This window comes from Meriones unguiculatus, chromosome 14 (genome assembly GCF_030254825.1).
Source record: "Meriones unguiculatus strain TT.TT164.6M chromosome 14, Bangor_MerUng_6.1, whole genome shotgun sequence".
NCBI classification, from domain to species: Eukaryota; Metazoa; Chordata; class Mammalia; order Rodentia; family Muridae; genus Meriones; species Meriones unguiculatus.
Window position 1 is genome coordinate 69294455 of NC_083361.1, and position 25289 is coordinate 69319743.

Here is a 25289-nt window from a genome sequence, read left to right on the forward strand (position 1 = left end):
ATGTGGGTCTCAAGGGTAGGTCTTAGGTCACCAGGCCTGGTGTCCAGCCTTTACCTGCTGAGCCATCTCAAAGGCCTCAACTGCATTTCTTTTCTCTTCTTTTCTTTTCTTTTTTCAAGACAGGGTTTCTCTGTGTAACAGCCTGGCTATGCTTGACTCAATTTGTAGACCAGGCTGGCCTCGAACTCATAGATATCCACCTGCCTCCGCCTCAACAAAACAAAACAACAACAAAGAAAAAAAAAAAAAAAGAAAAGAAAAACAAATTTCCCATGGCCCTGGCACACAGGACAGAAGTGTTTATTTGAAAGTAGTGCCTTCTTTCCCTTTTGAAAAAGATTTTTTCAGTATGTGTGTGTGTTTGTGTATGAGTGTCTCTTTGAGCTTGTGATTGTGTATGAATATATATGAGTGTCTTCGTGTGTGGGGGTCTGTGTGTGAGAGTATATGATTCTGTTATGTATAGTGAGTGTCTGCATCTGTGTCTGTGTTTGTGGGGGCTGTCTGTGTGTCTGTTTGTGAGTGTGTGAGTGTAAATATGTGTGAGTGTGTTTTTGTATGGGTGAGTATGTGTGTGGGGGTCTGTTTATCACTATATGTCCATGTGTATGGGTGAGTGTATATGAGTGTGTGTGTGTGCACATCTGTGTGTCTGTGTGTGAGTCTGTGTATGTGTGTGAGTATGCATGTATGCAAGCGTCTGTGTGTGTGAGAGAGAGAGTGTGTGAGTGCTGGTATGCATCTGCCTTAGTATCGGTGTTGAAGTGAGAAAACAATGAGCCGATTCTCTTCTATGTGTGGGTCCCAGGGATCAAACTCTTGGCTGAGCCAGCTTGCTGGCTCCCAGTCCATGTTTTAATATTCCAACTCTTCCACTTCTTTTATTTATTTATTGAGACAGGATTTCTCTGTGTAGCCCTGGCTGCCCTGGAACTCACCCTGTAGGTCAGGCTGGCCTCAAACTCAGAGATCCACCTGCCTCTGCCTCCCAAGTGCTGGGATTAGAGATTTGTGCCACCACCATCTGGCAACTTTCCCACTTTTTAATGAGAGGAAATGCCCATATTATTAGCAACTATTCGGGACTTTTGAACTATTGGAAAAGCAATAACAGGTAGGACAGACACTTCACTGGAAAGAAGAACCTACGAGGCACATGTCCCCCAAGCCCCAGCCCTCAGCCACTCCGTTTCAGATGCCTGCTGCCACCGTCGCTTGCAAGCCCTTCGAATGATGTCCCATGTCCACACACACTTCCTGCCTTTCCCTCATGTAATAACACAGAACATGCTCATGGTAAGCCTCTTCGAGTTTAACAGGCTTAGGAATCGCCTCACGCGTCCCCACAGGGAGCTTCTCCCTTCTTTCCTATTCCCGACCTTTGTTTTCCGCATGAGCACTGAGGGGTGGCAACGGGCTCGGGAGAGGGCCATATACTCAAAAGCAAGCTTCCCAAGAGACTCCGAGAGCTTCCTTGTCCTCGTTTCCCAACATGAGCTCACCGTGTGTAGCCACGCTGTGGGCAGCTACATCGGCCCTCAGGCAGAAGACAAGCAAATCTGCCCGTACCAGTGACAGTGAGCTACAGCTGGGGCTGGAGAGATGGCTCCGCAGGTGAGAGCACGCTCTTGCGGGAGTCCACGTGTGGTCCCCGGCACCTGTGTCTGGCATTTCCTTAGGGCCTCCCGTAACTCCAGCTCCAGGGTGTCTGATGCCCTCTTTCGCCTTTTGCAGGCCCCTGCACCTGCATGCCACACCCCTCCATACAACTGAACAACAAACCTTTAAGAATAAATAAATCAGCTGGGTGTGCTGGCGCACCCCTGCAATCCCAGCCCTCGGGAGGCAGAGGCGGTCAGATCTCTGAGTTTGAGGACAGCTGGTCTACAGAGTGGGTCTAGGCCAGCCAAGGCTACACAGAGAGACCCTGTCTTGAACCACCCCACCCCCAAAAAAGAAATAAATAAAAGAGCTGATGTAAGAAAGCCCTGGGGTGGGAAGGGAAGGAATGGGTTTGAGGGTTCTGACATGACTGAAAAGGAAGGTGACAGGATGAGATGCTAAAGGTGGGGCCAGGATAAGTCTGCTCCAAGCTGGATGGCCCTGAGCAGAAGCAGAAAACCACCATAAGGAGGGTCCCCTAAACTGGACCCTCAGTGGGGGGAAGCCCACCCAGGCCAGAGTTATAGACCAGAAGGAGAGTTCACGAGTGTGCCAGAGCTGAGCCAGCAACTTTACCCTGCATGACAATCCTAAGGAGTTCTCTTCACACTAGCCGTGAAGAAGCAGATGGTAAAAGGCAGCCCCTCTCACAGCCCAGCAGGGGCCTGTGTTGGGGAAAGAGAAAGGGTGGCCTTCGGATGGCCTACTAGGAACAGGGGAATCAGCAGTCCCGTAAGGAGCCCCTCCCCCCAGGATCACCTGGGACTCTAGCACTGACCCCAGAGCTTCTCCCTGCTCTTGGCAGACCTCTGAGAGACAAGGCTTTGGCTCCCTGGGCCCGCCCCACACCTCTAACCCAGGATCCTCTGTTCTCCGGCAGGTGTTACCCATCATTGTTTTCTTCAGCTGTGTCATGTCCATTCTCTACTATCTGGGCCTCATGCAGTGGGTGATCCTGAAGGTGAGTCCTCAGGCCTGCGTGCGGTTCTTCTGAGCCACCAGTTCCCAGGTTCCCAGCCTTGTAGAACACTGTCATCCCAGGAGGCCCCTGCCCTCAGCATCCACACTCTCCCAGTATCCCACGGCTCAAAGTTTACCTCCCGACCCTAGAATTCCTTGCTTTCTGCATCCATACCTTCCCAGAATCCTCTGCTCCCAGGGTCTCTTGCTCCTGAAGGTCATGTCTTCTAGAATGTTCTGCTCTCACACTGCATCTTCTTTTCAAATCCATTGCTAATCAAACATCCCTTCAGAAGGTGTCTTGTTGTGATACTCGGGAAAAATGGCACAATTTCCAATGCTGTCTCTATGGGAGAGAGGGTTGGGGGTCTATGAGCTGACACAGGCTTTAAGGGGAAAATTATACCAAAATGATCCTGAGAGATTATAACACCAGGCCACATTGGCCAGACCCAGCCGGTATAAACGTGCTTACTTTAAAAAAACTATTACAGCTGGGCTCATATGCCTGTATTCCCAGCACTTGGGGAAGGATTTGCAGGCAGATGTCGAGGCAGCCTGGTCTACAAATCAAGTCCAGGACAGCTAAGGCTACACAGAAAAACCCTGTCTCAAAAAGAAAAAAAAAAAAAAAAAAAAAAACGATTACAAGCCAGTCAGTGGTGGCATACATCTTTAATCCCAGCACTCAGGAGGCAGAGACAGGCAGATCTCTGCCTGTCTCTGAGTGAGTTCCAGGACAGGCAGGGCTACACAGAGAAACCCTGTCTCAAGAAAAGAAAAGGAAAGAGAGACTATTACATTTGTTTATTCACTAGTTAGTTTATGGAGTGTGCACATGCACGTGTGTGCACGTGTGTACATCAGGATGTACGTGTGGAGGTCAGAAAACCTCTTGCAGGAGTCGGTCGGATTTTCTCCTTCTGCCTTGTGGGACCTGGGGATCCAACTCAGGTTGGGCACCTTTACCTGCTACGCCGTCTTGACAGCCCAAGCGCGTTTAGGTTTATAAATTCGGCGTAAGACTGGGATGTAGGAGACAGCATGAGACCTGGCAAAAGATGCTGAGGTTTTAGCCAGCAGAGCTCAGAATAAACCAGCACCTTGGGATAACAAGAACAAAAAGTGACCCACGGTTGTGTTAAGAGCACGCCCTGCAGAATCCAAAAGAGGTGACCGACTGGCCCTGGATCCGGAGAGTGTGTTTCACCGTGGGCTCGGACAGATGGTGCTGCAGGCAGAAAAGTGCGAGGGCTTGCACCCGCACCTTCCACCGCAGGGCTGGAGTCCAGAGAATGATGGGCGCGGACAAGAAGAAGAGAGGAGGGAAGGAAGGCTAATCCCAAACAGAGCCTGGCCGAGGGCAGGCTGAGGGGCGGCGGCAGCGCAGAAACATTCCCAAGAAGAACGTTCTAGTACAGTGTGTCTCAAACCCTTTGCCGCTGAACTCTAGACCCTGGCATGTCACCAGTTGTTACTTGGAAAAGGAAAGGAAGTCCTGTAGCGGAGTAACTGAGGAAAGTTAGGCATTATGGTGAATGAATTTAAACTTTTTATTTTTTTTATTTTTTTTTTAGACAGGGTCTTATTATGTAGCTCTGGCTGCCCTGGAACTCACTCTGTGAATCAGGCTGGCCTCAGACTCACAGAGATGTGCCTGCCTCTGCTTCCCCAGTGTTGGATTAAAAATGTGTGTGCCACCAGGCCCAGCTAACAGATTTGTTTTGTTTTGTTTTAATTATTTATCTAGGGGCTGGAGAGATGGCTCAGCAGTTAAGAGCATGTACTGTTCATGCAGAGGACACGATTGGGTTGCCAGGGTTCACCTTGCTGGCTTACAACTCCCAGTAACTCTAGCTCCAGGGGATCGGATGTCTTTTTCTCCAAGCCTCAGGCACCTGCACATACATACACGTAAAACAAACAAATACACACACACATATCACACACATCTCTCTCTGTGTGTTATGTATCCCACAGACTTGTGTAGCAGTCACAGGACAACTTGTAGAAGCTGCTTCTCTTTCCACTGTGTGGGTCCTGGGGCTCATCAGGCGACAATTGCCTTCGCTTGATGGTCTAGCTAGCTGACGCTCCACCTCATTCTCTGATAGGATCTCTCGCTGGAGCTCACTGATTTGGCTAGACTGGCTGGCCAGCAAGCCCCAGGGATCCCCATGTCCCAGCCTCCCCAGCGCTGGGGTTACAGGTGCTGGTGCTCTGTACATGACCAATGGAGCCCAGTGCCCCTGATCGCCTCTTAACACTGTCCCAATGCTAATGAAGTTTCAGCGTGAGTTTCGGGAGGCCATTCAAACCACAGAGGGCCCTGGGCTGGAGGGGAAACTTTTAAGTCGCCTTCACTCCCAACGCCTTCTGACTGGGCTTGATGGTGTCCGCTCACGAGTGCTCTGGCTTCTTCCAGATCACCTGGCTGATGCAGGTCACCATGGGCACCTCAGCCACTGAGACCCTGAGTGTAGCAGGAAACATCTTTGTGAGCCAGGTGGGTACCGCAGCTACACCGAAGAGACTGGAGCGGGGCAGGGAGAGCCATCAGAGCCTGTCCCCGGGATCTTCGAAGCCTGCTGCCCAGGGATGCTCCATCTGGTGGCCGCATGCCCTGCTGTACCATGCCAAACCCAGACATGGCCTGTTTGGCACCTCTGCCCCTTCAGCCTAGGCTTTTGCCATCAGCTTAGATACTCATAGGCCTCAGGTGGGGAAACTGAGGCCTCGGGCAATCTGAATGGTTTGGCCAAGATCCCTCGGAGATAAGTGAAGGCACGGTTAGTTTTTCTCCCCTTGGGCAGGACTCTTTGCTCTATATCACTGTGCCTCAGTTTCCCTCTGTCTGCAATGTACTTTTGAAAGTAACTGTTTCTGAAGGCACCAGGACTCCCGACTCTCTTCAGGCCTGACCTTTCCAAGAAGGAGACTGTGGCAGCCAGTGAGTCCCTAATACACCCTCGCCAAGTGACTCCTTATTCCACTGGGTAGTTTAGGAATGTTCAGAAGATAGCCGCCTGTTTTTTTTTTGTTATGGTGCAAACACATTAATTTCAAAGGGTTTTATAGTTTGCATGTTTGGTGTTGTAGGTGAAACAGCTTGCAAAATAACCCACCTCTGTCTCTTTCCTTCTGTCTCTGTCTTCTTGGCTTTTTTGTTTGTTTTTTGAGACAGGATTTTTTTTCTGTGTAACAGAGCTCTGGCTGTCTTGGACTCAATCTGTAGACCGGGGTGGCCTTAAACTCACAGAGATCTGCCTGCCTTTGCCTCCTGAGTGCTGGGATTAAGGGCTTATGCCACCATGCCCAGCTTTCTCTCTCTCAGCTTTTGTTGTCATTATTTTGAGAGAGAGGGGGAGTCTTATGTAGCCCAGGCTGGCCTCAAACTCGCCATGTAGCCAACATTGGCCTTCAGTTGATCCTCCTGCCTCCACCTCTTGACTGTTCCCATGACAGGTGTGAGCTACCGCCCAAACCTCTTTAAGGTGTTCACACTGAGCCGGTCACTGCGGCTCACGCCTTTAATCCCAGCACTCAGGAGGCAGAGGCAGGCGGATCTCTGTGAGTTCGAGGCCAGCCTGGTCTACAGAGCAAGTTCCAGGACAGCCAAGGCTACACTGAGAAACCCTGTCTCAAACAAACAAACAAACAAACAAACAAGATGTTTATACTGAGGCCCAAGAGGAGGAAGATCCAAACCACGGAAGCCTACCTATTACGAAAGCTTGGAGATGCAGCCTGTTTCCGTGCAGAAAACATAAATAGTAGCGGATGTAATACTGGTTGTCATAAAGAGCTCCCAAAGCACATTAGTGTGTCTAAGTCGTAGGTCCAACTGCTCTAGACCTTGGGCTTGCTTCATTTCCATCAAAGGGAAGGATAGAGTAACGAGCCTTCGAGGTTTGCTGACATCGTCCATAAACAAGGACTGCCTGGGCCACCGCAGCCCACACTCCCTCTCCACGGTTTTACAACAGCCGCAGGGCTGTAAATGCTGTGGCTGTGCCCTGCTCTGGAGCCCTGAGCTCATCCTTCCTCCCCAAATTCTGGACTGACGGTCTGACGCGTTTCTTACCATCCCCGTCCCAGCTCAATAACTCAGTGATATCTCAGGTTCACCAAATAGGACCTGGACTCCCTCCCTTGGCACAGCTGCACACTTCCAAGGGTTAGAGGAGGCAGTGGCATCTCCCAGGAGATGCAGACGACTCAGCCATATTGCCTTCCCCGTGCAGCTCTGCCCATGCATCCCATCTGGTTCCAAGTCTCTCAGCTCTGTTTCTGCATCCATCCGGCACTGGTCCCGCCCTTCTCCCTTGCTGTGAGCCATGTTGCCAGTCTCCTGGACCACTGTACCCACTGCCCGTTCTCCCTGCTTCCATCCTCACTCCTGGCATCCATCCTTAGACATATGCCTGAGTAACGCTTCAAAAACACGGATGAGAAGCTGGGGGTGTGACTCAGTGGTAGAATGCTTGCCTAACATGGGCAAACCCAGAGAGGTTCCACCCTCGTCTCACACACACACACACACACACACACACACACGCCATGCCATGCCCCACCCAAACAAGTGAACTTCTTCCCCAGAGCCCATCTGCCCTCTTCTGCCTCCATGTCAAACTAGTCCCCCCACACACAGCGCTCTGTGACAGATCCTTCTTCCTCCTCAGCACTTCTCAAACTTGGTCAGTCTCATTCCTGTCCCAGGGCCTTTGTTCTGTCTGTATTGCTTACCTTTCTTGTCTCTTAAAGAAGGAAGACGATGTTTGTTTTAACTCACAGTTTAGAGGTATAGTCTCTCATGACAGAGAAGGCTCGGCAGTGCGCGTGTGAGGGGAGAGAGGCAAATGCTGGCGCTCGGCTGTCTTTCTACTTTTTATTCTGGGGCCCCAGCCTACGAGATGGTGCCTTCCATGTTCAGGGTAGGTGGATCGTCCTTCATCAGTTAGACCTCTTTGTGTGACAGCTCCCTTACAGATGCACCAAGAGGTGTGTTCCCGTGGTGACTGTAAATCCAGTCACGTTGACGGCGAAGATCCACCATCGCACTCCCATCTCCCTATCCTGCCGAGCAGTATCGAGAATGCCAGGGGCCCAGAGCTAGACCAGACAAACAAAGAGTGGCCCAGACTTCCTCCACAGGCCCCAAAGCAAACCACGACTGCATGCCCAGTTCCTTCCTTGGTGGTATGCCTGGCCTCATTAGAGGTTCAGGCTTGTTTCCCCTCCCAAGCCTCTGTTTGCTCCTCTGGAAAACGAGGCTCCTTTCTGGTAGTAAGCAGTGAGGGGAGGCGCCTGAGTGTGAGGCACATGGTATGTATCAACACAGGGAGCACTGTCAACCAGGGAGTGTGGGATGGAGGTCCTGTCCCAGAGGTGGGAAGACAGTGAGATCCAGAGGGGCTCGGCTGAAGAGGAAGCCACCCTTCTGTTTCCTCCTCTGAGATTCTCCTTCCGACACTGTGACCACCACTCCCAGAGAAGGGGTGGTGAGAAGAACGCCCAGCCGCCACAGCTCACTGTCTGCTGTCTGACTTGTTTGTAGACCGAAGCTCCTCTGCTGATCCGGCCCTACCTGGCAGACATGACCCTCTCTGAAGTTCACGTTGTCATGACTGGAGGCTATGCCACTATTGCCGGCAGCCTCCTGGGCGCCTACATCTCTTTTGGGGTAGGTAGAACCTTTCTCTGCTTGGCTATGCCAAATCCCTGAAATTGCCTTTCTGGAAGTTCCGCCTGCTCCCAGTCACAGCTGCCACGGGGTTCCCCTCTCTGTCTGAGAGCCCAGCTTTTCCTGAGCAAGGCAGACCTGCTTAGGCATCACACAGGGCCACCGGGGCAGATTCCCAGAATTCCCTTTACTAAGCTCAGGCGATTTAACATCCCCATTTTATAGATAAGCAAACTGAGGCTCAGAGAATAAATTAATGGTCAAAGCTGGGATCCATCTGACTCCAAAATGCAGCTTACTTCTTTCTGGTCCCACAGCTAGGCTATCCCTGGAGATCTGCCCTCCTAAATGAGGCTCTCCTTTCCTGGGCCAGTCCAGTGGTGTGAATCGGGCCCCTAATTCACAATACAACAACATGGGCAGAGAAGAAATTTTGATTGTCACAGAGAATGCTCAGTGAAACGCTATGTGCCTGTCTGTGCTTTCGCATACAAAGCTTCAGTTTGTTTATTTTTTTTCCCTGTGGTAACTATCAAAGATGCCTTTGGTTGTTACAGGAGTGAATGAAGTATTTGTTTTGGTGTTTATTGTTTTTGTTGTTCTTGTTTGAGACAGGGTCTCAGTGTGTAGCCTTGGATAACCTGGGGGTCACTATGGAGCCTGGCCTCAAACTCATAGAGATCTGCCTGCCTCAGCTCCCCCAGTGCTGTGGCTAAAAGTGTGTGCCACCATGCCCAGTGTGATTTGGTGTTTTGTTTGTCTGTTTTGAGCTAGGGTCTCTCTGTTGTAGTCCTGGCTGTCCTGGAACTGTCTACACAGACCAGGCTGGCCTTGAACTCACAGAGACCCCCCCTGCCTTTGCCTTCCAAGAGCTGCAATTAAAATTTCTCACTACAGTGCCCAACTGCTTTGATGTTTTTAAGGCAGGGATTCCCTGTGTAGTCTAGGTTGGTGGACTCCTATGTTATCCCAAGGTTTGGGATTACACCTCCAGACATGGTTTATATGATGCTAGAATTTGGATACAGGGCCTCAAGAACACCAGGGGAACAGTCCACAAACCAAGCTGTGTCCGTGTCCCAGCCTCATGAATGCATGTTTTTGTCGTTGTTGTTTTGTTTTGTTTGTTTGTTTGTTTTGTTTTGGATTTTTGGTTTTTTAAAGCTCACATCGTGAACTGGTAGTGGTCCAGGCCCCCATCCCAGAATTTGTGAAGTAGGATCAGGATGTCAATCAAGGCTGTCGAACAGCAGGCTGAGAGATGGTCCAGCAATTAGAGGCCAACGCAGGAAGAACTTGAGTTCAAGGACCACCTGGGCCACGTAGCAAGATGCTGTCAAAACAAAAACAAAACCCAGGTGGGCAAGACAGTGCAGCAGGGAAAGCAACTGCTGCCAAGCCTGCGTGGAGCTGAGGGCAATACCCAGAGTTCCATGCTGGAAGGAGAAAAGCAACTCCTGAAAGTTGTCCTTTGCCTCCCACGTGGGTGGGCATGTCCATGCACTTGGGACACACACACAATTTCTTTTTAAAAGAGCTGCAGTCCCAGCCTTTGGGAGGTATAGGCAGGAGGATCAGAAGTCCTGGGTCATTAACTATACATAGAGCTGAAGGCTATCCTGCCTCAAAAGTCAAACAAAGGTGGGGGGAAAACGGATAAAAGTGGAAACCCCAAACTTTGCTGCTGGAACTGTTCCTCACAGTGACACAGTGACATATTAGACACACTGCTTTCACCCCCTAAGGTCTCTAAAAGTCTCTGCTCAGGGCCTTGCCGTCAGTCTTAAGAATCGTTTGTCCCCATGTTCTTTCTAGCCACATGAGCTTTGCAGAGACCTCCGTTCATTAACTAGGACTTAAAAGGCAAGCATTGTAGCTCACAAATAGTGCTGGACTACCATCTGGAAAGACCTGAAAAACATAAAATAAAGCCAGGCTGTAGTGGCACACACCTTTTATCCCAGCGCTTGGGAGACAGAAGCAGGCAGATCTCTGAGTTCAAAGCCAGCCTGATCTACAGAGTGAGTTCTAGGACAGCCAGAGATACACAGAAAAAACCCTGCGTTAAAAAACAAAATAAAATACACACCTGTCACCACCAGTGACCTCAGCACTCCAGAAGCTGAGACAGAAGAATCAAAGATTCAAGGCCAGTCATGGTAACATAGAAAAAAACCCATTTAAAACAAAATTAAAAGAAAATGGTAGGCTGTGTTGGACACACAGTGGGGCTATGTTCAGTAAACTCATCTATAACACATAGGTTGAAAATACATGGAGTATGTCTAACCAGCTCCATCATAGACAGTACACAAGCCTTCCCCTGCCCCATGGGCCAGACCTGGCTCTGAGGCTTGGCTGGCTGCCACCACCAGCTTTGCAAGAAAGCATCCCACTGCCGTTGGCTAGCCTGGGAAAGATCGCAACTCAAAATGCCAAATGCAGTTTCTGCAGAATGCTTATCACTTTAACAGCACCTTGACGTAAAAATTACTTGTTTGAGCCTGTAAGCCAGAGACCATCAATATCAGAGGACCTCTGTCCCTTTTACACCATCTGGCTTAAAACTCAGCCTCTTCCTTCTCTTTTTCAGTCATGAGTCCAGGTCTGGCCCCCGGGGACGTTTTCCTCCCAGCTGACAACCTGACAGCTCTTCTCCGTAGCCCTATAGGATGTGCCGAGGCTGCTCCAGGGCTCCAAGGTGAAAGCCCCAGGGTGCAATCGTAGCAGGGTCTAGGAGATCGTCTCACAGACAGACCTTCCTCTCCCCGTTCTTCCCGCTCTACCGCTCCCACCTCTGGCTTTGGGGAAGCTCTCTCCTGCCCCCACCGGCCTGTCTCTGTCACTGCCTGGCTGCCCGCCTGCGCGTTCTCTCAGCTCTTTCCCAGGGAGACTCCCAGCTTCTTTGTTTTGTTTTTGTTTTGTACAGCTACGTTTCAAACTCAGGACCCACATACGCCAGCCAAGTCATTGAGCTATATTCCCAGGCCTCAGATCCTTTATTATCTGTAAAATTTCTACTCCTGTTTGTGTATGAGCCCAGGGGGCCCACATGTCAAAGGCATGCCCGTGCTGGGAGGAGGCCGACTGGAGTCAGTTCTCTTCTTTCACAGTGGGTACTGGGATTGAACCAGGCGTGTTATGACACAAGCTTTCACCTGCTGAGCCATCTCCCCTCAGCTCACAGATTTCTCTTTGCGGAACAGCCCTGACCCTTTCCCGCATTGCAGGTAGCTGACACAGTAGCCGTGAGCTACTGAGCACTTGAAACGTGACCGGTTCAAAATGAGGTGGGGGAGGGGGAGGATTTGCACAAAAAAAAAAAAGAATCAGGGTATTTTATTAAATAAGTTTATGTTATTAATGTGGGTAGAAAGAAAAACTTTGGAGCTATGTTGGGTTAATGAAAACACACTAAAAATTAAGTAGATCTCTCTCTCCTCCTCTTTTATTCTTTCTTCAGTGTTAGAGAACAAACCCAGAGCCTTAATTCCAAATGGTAGGCAAGTGCTGTACCACTGAGCTACGGTCCCTATTTTTAATTTTTTTTAATGTCTCACTACATTACTTAGACTAGCTTTGAACTGGGGACCTCTTGCCTTAGCCTCCCAGATAGTTAGCGTTACAGACTTATACCCCGAGGCCTGGCTTTCTTTGCACTTTTAAGAATGTGGCTCCTGGCCACAGTAAGTGTGTTGGTGCGTTTCTGTGTGGTGTCACATGACTCGTAGGCTCAGCAGCTGGGAGGAAGAGGAGAAAGATCACAGATTTGAGGTTGCCATAACTCGGAATTTAGCCTGAGCTACACACCACCCTATCTGAAAGAACGTGGCAGGTCTAAAATTATAAATATGGTCTCTGTTGTGACTATATTGGACAGTGCCAGCTTAGGCCTTCTCTTTTGTCACAGGTGCCCCTTGACTGAATCATTTTGTTGTGACCTCCACATACATTTCCAACTCTGCTGATGTTCCAAAGGTTCTAGAATAGACAGCAGCTTTCACTGGAAATCCAAACAAACACAGTCTCTTGGTGCAGGGGTCTCTGAACCCAAGCTCACCCAGGAATTGGCCACTCATGTTTCTTATTGAATTGTCCCCGGGTGGAACAGGGTCTGCAAGACCCTGAGTGGGCAGAGTGACTCTGTTCCTTAGTTTCAACATCTGTAAAACGGGCAGATGTACACTGGCCGCAGTAGATGGACTGAAGATGGCAGACACCACTTAGCACGGTGAAAGTGGCCATAGTAAGATCAGAAACATACCCTGTGACTGGCTCTTCTATTTCCTTTCTCTCTAAACACCTTTCTGAAAGGTGATGTGCTCTTGTCCTCTGTTTCCAGAGGGTAGAAAGGGACCTGGGGGGCTGGGAGGGAAGACATTCTTGAGGCAGGGCTGAGGGAGGTACAGAGGGGCCACGGTAGGCTGGTGTGGGATGACCAGCGCTGGCTTCTCTGCCCGAACGCCGGACTCCACCTTTCTATGAAGAGCAGGAATGGCTGCTGTGTGGTTTGAGGCAGTAACCACAATGGCTCTAGAATGTGGGTCCCCCACTTAAGGTCCAAGCTTACAAACTTGGTGCACTCTCTAAGCTGAAGATGTCAGGGTCCAGACTGGGAGGCAGAGAAGCCCTCAGACTCCAGGTGTGGTACTGCCCACACACTGGAGCTGGGCAGCCAAAGAGGAGACAGGTGACACCCTGAAAGTTCAAAGAGGGCACCCACCCAAACTGCCCCTTAGCCAGAAAGGGTCAGGGTCCTGGGCCTACCATCTCTGCTTGCGACAGGGAAGAGGAGTTGGGGCTCCTGCTGGCCTGTTTTCATGGCATGAGCTTTCTGTTACTAAGACAAAGCACCCCAGGGAAACGCTTGAGAATGGAGATTTATTTTAGTTATTATCACGCCTTTAGACTGTGGGCTTGTGCCGAGATGGATCATTACGACAGAGAGGGTGTGGTAGAACAGCACATTTACCTCTTGGCAGCCAAGGACGCAGAAAGACAAAGAGGAAGAGTCTGGGCACAGGACGGTCCCTTGCAGGTGTGTCCCAGTGACCTAGTTCTCCCAACCCGGCTTTCCCCTCTCATTGTCCTCAGTGTTGATGGGTTAGCCTGCTGGTTGCAGGCCGCTCCCTCCCTGCTGTGGATTGTAGCAGTTGAGGACCAAGCCTGCTTACTGGGCCTTCGAGAGGGCCACTTCATTTCCGCACCCTGAGTGGTTTCTGCTTCTGAGTAAGGAGAAACAAGTGGGGTTTAGAAAAAAGAAGAAGGATTTCAGGGCCTGAAGATGCTCAGGCCTCCTTCAGCCCCCGCACTTCCTGGCTGTTCCCCGGGAGCTTCTGCCCTCTGCTTTTATTAGCTTGGGCCCATGTAAACTCACCTCCCTCCTTTGCTCCTCTCCCCGCTCCCTCTTTTGAGACAGGGGTTCACTGTGTAGCTCTGACTTTAGCCTGGAATTTTCAATATAGGCCAGGCTGGTCTTGAACTCACAGAGATCTCCCTGCCTCTGCTGAGACTAAAGGCATGTGCCACCATGGCCAGAAGAGGGCATCTGTTTCAAGCTGGCTGTTGAGGGGCTGGGAACTGGACTTAGTTCTTCTGCAAAAGCAGTAAGTATTTGTCACTGTGGAGGCATCTCTCCAGCACCACCCATCCACCCTTTAAAAGTAGGATCTCACGTGTCTAGGCTGGCCTCGAACTCACTACATAAGCAGGGATGACCGCGAACTTTTGATTCTTCCATCTTTGCCTCCAGAGCGCTAGAATCACAGGGCTGTACCACCCCTCCCAGTTCCTGTGGTTCTGGGGATGGAACCAGCCAGGGCAAGCTAGACAAATACTCTGCCCACTGAGCCGCATCCCAGACACCTTCTTTTTCTTCTTAACTGCAGTTGGCTTACTACGAAATTGAAGGAGAAGAGACCTATTTTAATTTTCTGTTTATAAAAATGATATGGAGTTGAAAGATACCAAAAAAAAAAAAAAAAAAAAAAAAGCACCAAGAAAGAAAATTACTTCAAACCCAGCTCACCAGAGACAGGCAGTGTGCTGACAATTTGAGGGGCTTTTTCCTGGACTTCTCTCTAGGCAGTTTGGTTCTCCTCCTAACCCTCCCCTCCCCCCCGTAGTTACAGTCCTGCTCTTCATGAGATTTTGTGGACACTTTCCCACGTTACCATGAGAAGCATCCTTTTCTAGAGACCGTCCTTAGGATGGAGCGATGGCTCACTGGGCAAGAGCACTGGTTGCCCTTACCGAGAACCCACGTTCCATTCCCAGCATCACTGGCAGCTCACAGTCATCTCTAACTCCAGTTTCAGGAGATCTGAGGCCCCCTGCTGGCCTTCTCAGGCACTGAGCACGTAGGATGCATACGCACACAGGTAGGCCAAATGCCCATTCCCACAGAATAAATAAACAAATCTTAAAAAAAGAAAAAGGCCATTTGCTCACCCTTCGTTAGATGGTTGAGTTGGTTCGGCTTTCACAGTCTGGCGAATAGTGCCTCGGAGGGAAGATTGTCCCGTCTGTCCCTGGAGCAGTGAGGTATGTACTTTAGAAGCATCCCACCCCCTCAGAATTGGTGCTGTTTTGCCATCTTGTTGGAGTACTTGTCCAGAGACAGCCCCACGGCCTCCAGGGCTATTGAAGTAGGCCGACTCCCTGAAAAAGAGTTCCCTACTAGAGGACTGAGTGTGACCGGCTGCTTGGAAGTAGTGAACTCCATGTCGCCCTAAGTATTCAAAGATCGAATATCGGGGTCACACTCCTCTACCTGAGCTACACAGAGCCACACTGGGTGGGGGGTATGGGCTACCCATTTCATCCATCCCATCTCTCACTTCTGGTGCGTTGACTGAATCTGCCACAAACTCTCCAGCCAGTGGAGATCATTAGTCAGAGAGACAGCCCGGGTGAGGAGGAGGGCCTGTGAAATCGGAGCCGAAGGCCATGTTGGGTTTTAGTTCTTCTTCCTTTATTGTGAGCAAGTCCTAGCTGATCGTCTGGGGCACCCTTTCCTTGCCTGCAAATGCGGGTAGCATTACTTGCTCTGCCTACCTTAGAGAAGTTCTTTTTTTTTTTTTAAGGACCAGTCTTTTCTGTTATTTTTTATTTGTGTCTCGTTTGTGTGTATGTATGTGTATGTGTGTGCAAGAGGACAGCTTGTAGGAGTCGGTTCTCTCCTACCATATTGGTCCCAGGGATTGAACTCAGGTGGTCAGGCTTAGCAGCAAGTCCCTTGACCATCTCGGCCATCTCGTGCACCCTTGCAGGAGTACTGCCAGATCCTCTGGACCTAAAAGGGGTTATTAACGACCATGCCAGCATGAATGCAGTGACGTCATGCTAATGGGGTGAAGAATGTGTCCCTCCGCCATCACATTTCTTCTTCCTATCCCTTATAGCCCCTTGTTGTTTGTTTGTTTGTATTCTGAGACAGGGTCTCAGGCTGACCTTCAGCTCACTATGTAACTGAGGACGACCTTGAGCCTCCTGTTTCCACTTCCTGAGTGCCGGGATTACACGCATGCACCTCCACACATGCACTTCCACGCCTCGTGGCGTGGTTCTGGAGATCAAACCCAGGGCCTCATGGGTGCTAAGCAAGCACTCCTCTCTTACCACCCCTAGCCCACCCTCTCTGCTGCCCTTGCAGATTGATGCTGCCTCCCTAATTGCTGCCTCTGTCATGGCGGCCCCTTGCGCTTTGGCCCTCTCCAAGCTGGTCTACCCGGAGGTGGAGGAGTCCAAGTTTCAGAGTAAGGAAGGAGTGAAGCTGACGTACGGGTGAGTATGGCAAGGGTGTGGGGGCAGAGGTGGGGGGGACAGTGCTGTCCTTGACTCATTTCTGTCTTCCGTGGAGCTCAGGCTCTTTCTTGGTCGGTCGCTGTCTTGGTGTGGCTTCGCATGCAAACACACACACTTTAAAAAAAAAAAAAGGTTTATTTATTCATGTATTTTATGTACATGAGTTCTCTGTCTTCCTGCACATCCAAGGGGGAACCAGATCTCATTAGACATGGCTGTGAGCCGCCATGTGGTTGCTGGGAATTGAACTCAAGACCTCTGGCAGAGCTCTTAACCGCTGAGCCCAAATGCACTCTTCAGAAAAAAAAAATTACTAATTTATTTAAAGTGTATGAGTATTTGCCTGTGTGTGTTTGTGTATTCACACCATGTGCTTGAAGAGGCCAGAAGAGAGTGTAGAATTCCCTGGACTGGAGTTATAGATGGTTGAGAGGCTCCATGTTGAGAGGGTGTTGGGAATGGAACTTGGGTCCCCTGGAAGTTCAGCCAGTTACTCTTTTTGTTTATTTGTTTGTTTTTCAAGACAGGGTTTCTCTGTGTAGTCTTGGCTGTCCTGGAACTCACTTTGTAGATCAGGCTGGCCTCAAACTCACAGGGATTTGTCTGCCTCTGCCTCCTGAGTGCTGGCAGCAAAGGCATGCGCCACCACCGCCTGGCTCAGCCAGTTACCCCTAACCTGTGAGCCATCTCTTTAGCCCAAGCACACTTGCTGAGGCGATTGATGTAGGAAAATGAGGAGTTGAATGCCAACCTGACTACGTAATAAGATCAAGGCCAACTTAGGTTGCATAGGGAACTCCACAAAACAAAGAAAAACAGCAACAACAGAATAAGGAGCACTGATTCCACTTTTCAACCCACAGTCCCTTTGGCCTAGGTCAAGGTTCCAGAGCATGGTTGACCTCTTGGCCTCCCATTATTCCCGGCCACCTTCTCTGCATGTCTGACCGCTGACCACCAGGTGGCAGCCTCACATTGACAAAAGGAATTCCTAACACGCCCCGGTCTAAATCACCGCTATTAACACCCAGACCTTGACAAATGCTGAAAAGCCGCTGGCTGTGCTGTGCCTTGTCGGTAATCCCAGCACCTGGGAGACGGGAAGGTTAGGACTCGGAGGCCATCCTTACTGCAGAGGAAACTCCAGGCCAGCCCAGGCTCCGAGAGGCCCTGTCTCAATACTCCCCATGCTCAGCAGCTGAAAAGACTGCAAACCACCCCATCAGCCTCTCCCTTTTCTCCTCTTTAACTGACTATGTATCTGAGGATGACCTTGAGCTGCCCATCCTCCTGCCTTTACTACCTGAGTGCTGGGCTTACAGGAGTGTACCATTACGCCCAGTTTACAGGGTGCCAAGGATCGAACCCAGAGCTTTGCACATGCTAGGCTAGTACTCTACCAGTTGAATTATATCTCTAACCTGTAGTTTGTGTTTTCTAAGACTTATTTATTTTTATTATTCACGCAGTACTCTGCCTGCGGCTGTGCCTGCACACCAGAAGACGGCACCAGATCTCATTATAGATGGTTGTGAGCCGCCATGTGGTTGCTGGGAATTGAACTCAGGACCTTTGGAAGAACAGCCGGTGCTCTTAACCTCTGAGGCATCTCCAGCCCCCTAGACATCTTTTTATTGCATTTTATGTCTCCTGTGTGTATGTGGGTACATGTGTGCCATAGCACTTATGCGGAGGTGACAGGATAGTCACAGAAGCCTTATCTTCTTTCTGAGAGTGAAAGGGGGCTGCTGATCACAGAGAAGGGACCCAGGTTTCTGAGGATAGTCACAGAAGCCTTATCCTTTCTCTGAGAGTGAAAGGGGGCTGCTGATCACAGAGAAGGGACCCAGGTTTGCAGGCTAACCTACAAGATAGTAGTTGCTAGCTCAGTGCATCTCTGGGCTCTTGAAAGCAGGCTGGTCCCACCCAGCTTTTGCGGGAGTCAGTTCTTTGCTTCTGCCATGTGGGTTCCAAGCATCTGACTCGGGTCAACATCAGCAAACACCTTTTTTGTCTGGACATAGTCTCCCTTCCTGGCTGGCTTGGAACTTGCTGTGTAGACCAGGCTGGCCTCAAACTTACAGAGGTCTGCTGGGATTAAAGGTGTGTGTCCTCATGTCTGTCTTCTGGCCTCTTTTTTAAAATAAGGAGAAACATGTTCTTAATAAAATTTTTTTGCTCAATCCAATATATTAAAAAAAACACATTTTCGTTTTATCATGTGATCAATAAAAATATAAGAGGCCAGACATGGTGGTACAGATCTTTAATCTCAGCAACTGGGAGGCAGGCGGGTCTTTGAACTGGTCCATGTAATGATTTCCAGGACAGCCAGGTCTACACAGAGAGACTCTGTCTCAAAATAAAAACAAAACCAAACAAAAACCAACCCTTCTCCCCTAAAAAAAACCCAACCCAAACCAAATAAAACCAAAACTAAGATATTAAGATACTTTCCTCTCTCTTTCTCTCTTTCCCTCTCTCCTTCTCTCCCTCCCTCTCTTTCCCTTCCTCCGTCTTCTCAAGTCCTCAAACTCTGAGGGGAATACTACATTTACAATATAACTTGGTTAGGACCAGCTTGCTTTCAAGTGGCCAGAGACACCCTGAACTATCAACTTTTACCTGCAGCACATCCCAGAAACCCGGGTATTTTCTCACTCTTTGATCAGCAGGTCCCCCCTTCCCTCTCTTTGAAAGTTCTTCTCTCCCCTTGTCTCAGAAAGAAAACAAGTCTCCTTGATTCTGAGGCCCTCTGTCCAAGGTTCCTTTTTGAACTTATAAGCCAGGGACCTTTACTGCTTACATGCCAGTAATGACACTTATTGATCCCACTGGTAGAGACGCTCGGAACCTCGTGGAAGCAGCCAGCTCTGGGGCTGCCATCTCAGTGAAGGTCGTTGCCAACATTGCTGCCAATCTGATTGCCTTCCTGGCTGTCCTGGCCTTCATCAACGCTGCCCTCTCCTGGCTGGGGGACATGGTGGATGTCCAGGGACTCAGCTTCCAGGTTCGGCCACGGTGGAGGGGATGGTCTCGGGACAGGGAAGGCTAGATAGAGTCGCAGAAGAGGCCTCCTCTGTCCTATCCAATTCTCCTGTCCTTTTATCCTCAGCTCATCTGCTCCTACGTCCTGCGGCCTGTGGCCTTTTTGGTGGGGGTGGCCTGGGACGACTGTCCAGTGGTGGCTGAGCTGCTGGGCATCAAGCTGTTTCTGAATGAGTTTGTGGCCTATCAAGAGCTTTCCCAATACAAGCAGCGACGCCTGGCAGGGGCCGAGGAGTGGCTTGGCGACAAGAAACAGTGGATCTCTGTGAGTGTCCGGATCCCTTCCTGGCAGCTCGGGGATGGCACAGCGTTCCCTTGGGCATAATTGCTCTGTGTTTCCCTGGGCCTGTCACGGCACTTAGCCGCCCATACCCTGCCATCCTGGGAGACCAGACAGGCTTGGCTGTCAGCTCTCTCCAGCATCGGGGCTGCCCTGTGGGCTTCAGAAGGAGGTTTGTCGAGACCGAGTTCTGGGTGGGCCACAGCTGGCTTTGGCCTTGGGTGGGTCCCTGTGTCTTGCCTCTCTTTTGGTAAACAGGGGTATAATTCCCACCTCCTCTACCTCAAAGGAGTGTGTGCGAGTGTCGAGTGGGCTAGAAGAATGAGCGAGCTCTGAGACCGTCCACCACAGCCCCTGATGCTATACAAGGTGCACGGTTTAGGGCTCGGCTTTCTTGTTAACATTTATTCTAAAAGCACGGCCATGAACAGAATTATGTAAACTCGACGAAATTTGCCTTGCCAAAAGAGTCCAAAGTCATGACATAATGTTGGGACTCAAACAATGTCTATAATCTCACTCCCCTAAGACAACAGACAACCGCTTTTTTGTCCATTTTCTTCTTTTTCACGTATTGTTTTGGGAATAGGGATTCATGTAGCCCAGGCTGGCTAAAGATATATGGAAGAATGACCTTGACCTCCTGGTCCTTCTACTTCTACCCTTCGGGTTCTGGAATTACAGGTGTGAGCCTCCAGGGCCAGCTTCTCTCGTCCTTTCTAAGGCAGAATTTACACAGTTGCTATCCCCAGAACATAATAGCCAGTGGTCGCCCTCATCACTGTGATGTATGTAGCTTTTTATTTTCAGCAATGGAGACCGAGCCAGGCCCTCACACATGCTAAGCACTGGGCCACATGCCATCTGAAATTTAGTTATCCTTTTTGTTTGTTGGTTGGTTTGGTTTTAAAGACAGTTTTCCTGTGTCACCTTGATTGTCCTGGAACTTCCTCGGTAGACCAGGCTGGCCTTTGCCTCTTGAATGCTGGCATGAAAGGTGTTTGCTATCATTTCTGGCTCCAAAATGTATGTATCTTTAAAATATATGATAATAATTATTTTAGAGCATGCACATACCATACCATACATATGGAGGCCAGAGGACAATTTGCAGGAGTTGGTTGAACTTAGGGTGTCAGGCTTGCCGGCAGCATTTTACCTGCTGAGCCATCCCACGGGCCCAAATTTGAGTATCTTACCATCTTCTCTAGTCTTATGCCTAGACTGTGTTTGATGATATGGAAACGAATATCTCCATGTGCCGAAGGCATATCTCCCTGCCTCCTGGGTCGGGAGCTTCCTGAGTTATGGGTGAGCAGAAGCCCACGGACAGCAGCTTTCCTAACTAGTGTGCTGGTGTCCCACTGTAGTCACGGCCAGAAACACAGCAGCACCGGAAGTCTGCGTTTAAAAGCAAGATCTGCTCATTTGGAAGGGTGTTTGAATAGCATGCCCAAAGCCCTGGGTCTGATCCCCAGCACTACCTAAACTGCAGCTGTGGTGGTTGGTGGAGGCAGGAGGATCAGAGGTTCAGGGCCCTACATGGAGCTAAACCATTATAGTCCCACACAGCCCATCATCTCGTGTCCCCTCAGGGGTCTAAAATAAACTTTATCTGTGGTGTGAGGCGTGGGCAAAGTGGACCATTTTGGCCCCTGACATTTCTCTCTAGAAAATTAGGCAACCATTCAGAACACGGTGGAAAAGAAGCACTTTGAATAATATCCTTTTGTATACCCGGTGTTCCCTGTCCTTCGCGTGGGCCTTGCCGCTCCGGGCAAGCACTGCTATTCTCACATTCCAGATGTAGAGCTTGAAGCCAAAAGAAGCTGTTGACGTGCTCAAGCTGATTCTAGTGGGAGCAGGCTGGTGGGATTCCCAGTGCCCGACTGTGCAGCCTGACCGCCCGAATTGAGATCTGGCTTACAGGTGTTTGCAGTGACCAGAAAGAAACAGGAGGCTGCGGAGTGGGGAGAAGGGGTGTCCTCAGATTGCCCTTGGCATACAGAACCAACCTGAATCACATCCCCAAAAACTGGTAGTTGGGTGGGGGGGGCGTAGCTCATGTGGTAGAGTGCTTGCCTAGCATGCATGGAGCGCTGGGTTCGATCCCCGGCACCGCACAGACGGGGCATGGTAGTGTCTGTAACTGCAGAGGTAAAAGCAGGAAGCTCAGGAGTTGGAGATCAGCCTCGATATCATGGCCTTCAGGACTGCTTAGGACTATTTAGGCCTGTTCTAAAACAGGAAACAAAAGGTAGGGGCTAAGGACACAGGCTGCAGGACAGCTGAGAGAGGGGCTCGTGTTTTGGGGGTAGGAAAGCATGAGCTGACAGAAAGTGGGGGTATGAGTCTGCAAATGAGTATCACGGGTTCCTTTTCGGCTTTGGCCTTGGAGCCCCTCATGATTCTCACTTGCCGGGACTTGGCAACCAGGGGGGTTCACGGCCTCCTCCGGTGAGGCCTCCTTATCGTCTGTGTTTTCAGGTCAGAGCAGAAATCCTGACGACATATGCCCTCTGTGGATTCGCCAACTTCAGCTCTATCGGCATCATGCTGGGAGGCCTGAGTGAGTGTCTGGGCTCTGCAGCAGCCAGGAGCCAGGAGGTCGCAGAGGGATGGTGGGGAGGGGGTGATGGAGACAAGGATCGGAGTAAAGGATGCGAAGTCATAGGTAAATGAAGGACAGACACCCTCACCCTCTCCCCTTTCTGCTCTCCCACTTTCTTCCCCTAAAATGTGAGGTTTTCTGGCTCACCTCTATTTCCCACTGTGTCCTCACAGCCAGCCAGAGGGAGGCAGGGCCCCCATGGATGTGGTTCTGCACGGATGGGCACGGCAGCCTTTTGAGGCTGGCCTGGTTTAAGACAGAGTAAAGCTGTGTGTCGAAGAAGTGAAGGGAAGGCCAGGAAATGGCTCAGCTGTTCAAGGCTAGCCTGTGCTACATGGGACCCTGGCTCATAAAAACAAAAACAACAAAGGCAACAATCAGCTCTCTTTCCCTCCTCCTGCTTCAGTGGGTGTAGTGAAAGGGACATCACCAAATGCTTTGAACTAGGCCAGAGGACAAAGAGGAGGTGGGCAGGGGGGTGGGTGGCTGCCTTGGCCCTAAGCTCTCTTGCTCCCCTGCAGCCTCCCTTGTCCCCCAGCGGAGGAGCGACTTCTCCCAGATCGTGCTGCGGGCGCTGATCACAGGGGCCTGCGTGTCCCTGGTGAACGCCTGTGTGGCCGGTGAGTGCCAGTCCAGAGGGCTTTCGGCCCCGTCCCCCGCAGGCAGGGCTGGCCCCTGGACCGGTCCTCCAAGCTGCTCTCTCTGCAGGGGTCCTCTACGTGCCCAGGGGGGTCGAGGTGAATTGTGCACTTCTTCTGAACCAGACCCTCAGCAGCAGCAGCTTTGAGGTGTACCAGTGCTGTCGCCAGATCTTCCAGAGGTGAGCGCCCAGTCGGCTGTAGGTGGCGGCTAACCTGGAGACACAGAGCAGAAGACCCGCGTACCCCCGTGCTTTTGGCACTAGGGGGCAGTGTGGGGATGCTATGGCTGCCGCAGCAATGACTAGGAGAGGAAGAAAGGAAGGCTTTAAGGACCAACGCTGAGGAGGAAAGGTGGACCAGAGATGCGCTGCAATTTTCCCAGGGCTGCAGAGCCTACTAACTGCTACAGAAGTGCCCTGGACATCCTACTGTGGTTTTTGCTTTCTTTTCAGCACCGGCTTGGAGTTCGGCCAAGAGGCACTGGACAACTGCTGTCGGTTTTACAATCACACGAGCTGCACCTAGCTGGGACTGAACATCTCCCCACCCCCAGGGCTCATCCATCCCAGAAAGTGTCCTCAAGGAAACCACGGGACTCATCACAACCTCCATCCTACAGTCCGGAAAGGGTGCTGCAATGAATGGAGACAGCAGGAAATGGAAGACGCCTCCCACCCCTGGTCACGTCGCTGCTCCCCCATGCTCGACCTTCCGTGTGAACTCTGTGTCTGTTCTGCTCCCTGGCCCTCTGCGGGCCAACATCCTGGTCCTCTCTGTCCTCTTTCCTTGGGATCCTCATGTGCACCTCTCCAGAGCCTCCTCTCTGCTCCCTCCCAAGTATCCAACTTGCTAGGTCGGTCTCTAGAGACACCTTCCTTCACTCGGTCCCCAGAGTGCCTTCCAGACTGGTGCCTGCAGGGCATCATTTAGGCGTGATGTCAGGGCAGCCCGAGGTCCACTTTGTTTGGAACTCTGAGCTGGATAAAGTTAGGTAGGGTTTGTGGTTTTGTTGTATTTTTGTTTGTTGGTTTGTTGTTTTGTAGACGGGGTCTCAGGTAGCTCACTCTGGCCTTGAGCTCATTCTGTAGCTGAGGTGACTCCTGCTCCTTCAGCTGCCATCCTCAAGAGGTGGAAGTGAGAACTTACTTGCACTGCCAGGAGATCTCAGTGGGTAATGGCATCTGCTGCTAAGCTCGAGGAGCTGACTCTGGTCCCTCGGGCCCCTACAGTGAAAGGGGAGGTGACTTCTGACCTCTACACGTGTGCCACGGCACATGCCCTGTCCCCTCCCAACTGAAAATAATAAAAGGTGACTTTAAAACCTGTGTGTGTGCCACCATACACGCTTGGAGATCAAAGAACAGCTTTTGAGAGCTCATTCTCTCTCTATGTTTATATAGGTTCTGAGGATCAAACTTGAGTCTTCAGACTTGCATGGAAGCTCTTTTCCTGCTGAGCCATCTGGCCGTTCAAAAGCTTTCTTTGTTGGTTTTGTTTTGTTTTTGATTTTGTTTTTTTGCTTGTTTGTTTATTTGTGACAAGGTCTACTAGATAGCTCTGACTGGCCTGGAACTCACCATGTAGGCCAGGCTGGCCTCAAACTCACAGAGTACCTCCTACCTCTGTCTCCTGAGTGTTCAAGGGCATGTGCCACCTCCAGCTCCAGGAATTTTTCTTAGCGGAAGCATCTTTTTGAAGGTTTCTTGGAATATAGTTGGACAAATATCTCAGAGTCACAATGCTTTATTTTCCCCAATTGTTACACAAGAGAATGTGTGCACAGCGCTGGGATCAGACGCGACTCTTGGTGCTTTATAGTTTTCTTTCAGTCCTTACAACAATCCTGTGAGGTTGGCACTATTGCTATCCCCAGTTCGCAATGCCCCAGAGAGGTTTAGTAACCTGCCCAAAGAAACATACCTAGAAAGAAGAAAAAGGCAGGATTTGAACCCAGGGCATCAAATCCCATAATCTGTGATGTGTAACTTCTCCACTAGGCTACTGGGGGGAGGGGAAGGACGGACGGACTCTGTTAGATTACTATTCTGATCGTCCTTCCTGCCCCTCCTCCAACAGGTCAGGTTTTGATGCTTGTTTCCAGCCCGTACTGCTTAAGTCTTCGTCAACTTGACAAAAACTGAGTCACGTGGAAAGAGGGAACCTCAGCTGAGGAACTGCTCCCACTGGCCCTTGGGCAAGTCTGTAGCGTACTCTTTTTATTGTTTATTGATATGGGGGGGGCAGCCCACTGTGGGCGGTTCCACCCCTAGGCAGGCACTCCTGGGTTGTATAAGAAAGCAAACTGAACACAGCAGAGAACAAACCAGGAACCAGTGCTCCTCTGTAGCCTCTGACCCTAGGTGATGGCCTGTGACTGAGAGGTGCAAAGCAAACAAACTCTTTCCTCTCAAGCTGGTTTGGGTCAGTTTTATCACTGCAACAAAAGGAAACCAAAGAAATTGGTACCAGAGAGTAGAATTTGCTGGTTTTAGAGAGGATTGGGGAACTTGGGGCTGGAAAAGCTGTTGAGTGCTTAGAACCTAACGGGCTATTCTGTGGAATCTTGGGAGACAAGCATGTCGAGAGAGGTGCGGATGA

General features: G+C 50.4%; 1 protein-coding gene across 6 annotated transcripts in view; it reads left to right on the plus strand.

Annotated features, from left to right (window-relative positions):
• Slc28a1 (solute carrier family 28 member 1) overlaps positions 1-24012 on the plus strand; it is a 44815-nt gene extending 20803 nt beyond the window's left edge. For all 6 annotated transcript variants that reach the window (XM_060367439.1, XM_060367441.1, XM_060367440.1 and 3 more), the window contains 10 exons: positions 2543-2623; positions 5048-5128; positions 8180-8305; positions 15960-16090; positions 18953-19121; positions 19227-19424; positions 21927-22008; positions 22572-22670; positions 22759-22870; positions 23144-24012. In XM_060367439.1, the coding sequence (XP_060223422.1) occupies positions 2543-2623; positions 5048-5128; positions 8180-8305; positions 15960-16090; positions 18953-19121; positions 19227-19424; positions 21927-22008; positions 22572-22670; positions 22759-22870; positions 23144-23216 (1152 nt within the window). In that variant the 3' untranslated portion in view covers positions 23217-24012. The remainder of the gene's footprint in view (positions 1-2542; positions 2624-5047; positions 5129-8179; positions 8306-15959; positions 16091-18952; positions 19122-19226; positions 19425-21926; positions 22009-22571; positions 22671-22758; positions 22871-23143) is intronic.
• Positions 24013-25289: the final 1277 nt, after the last annotated feature.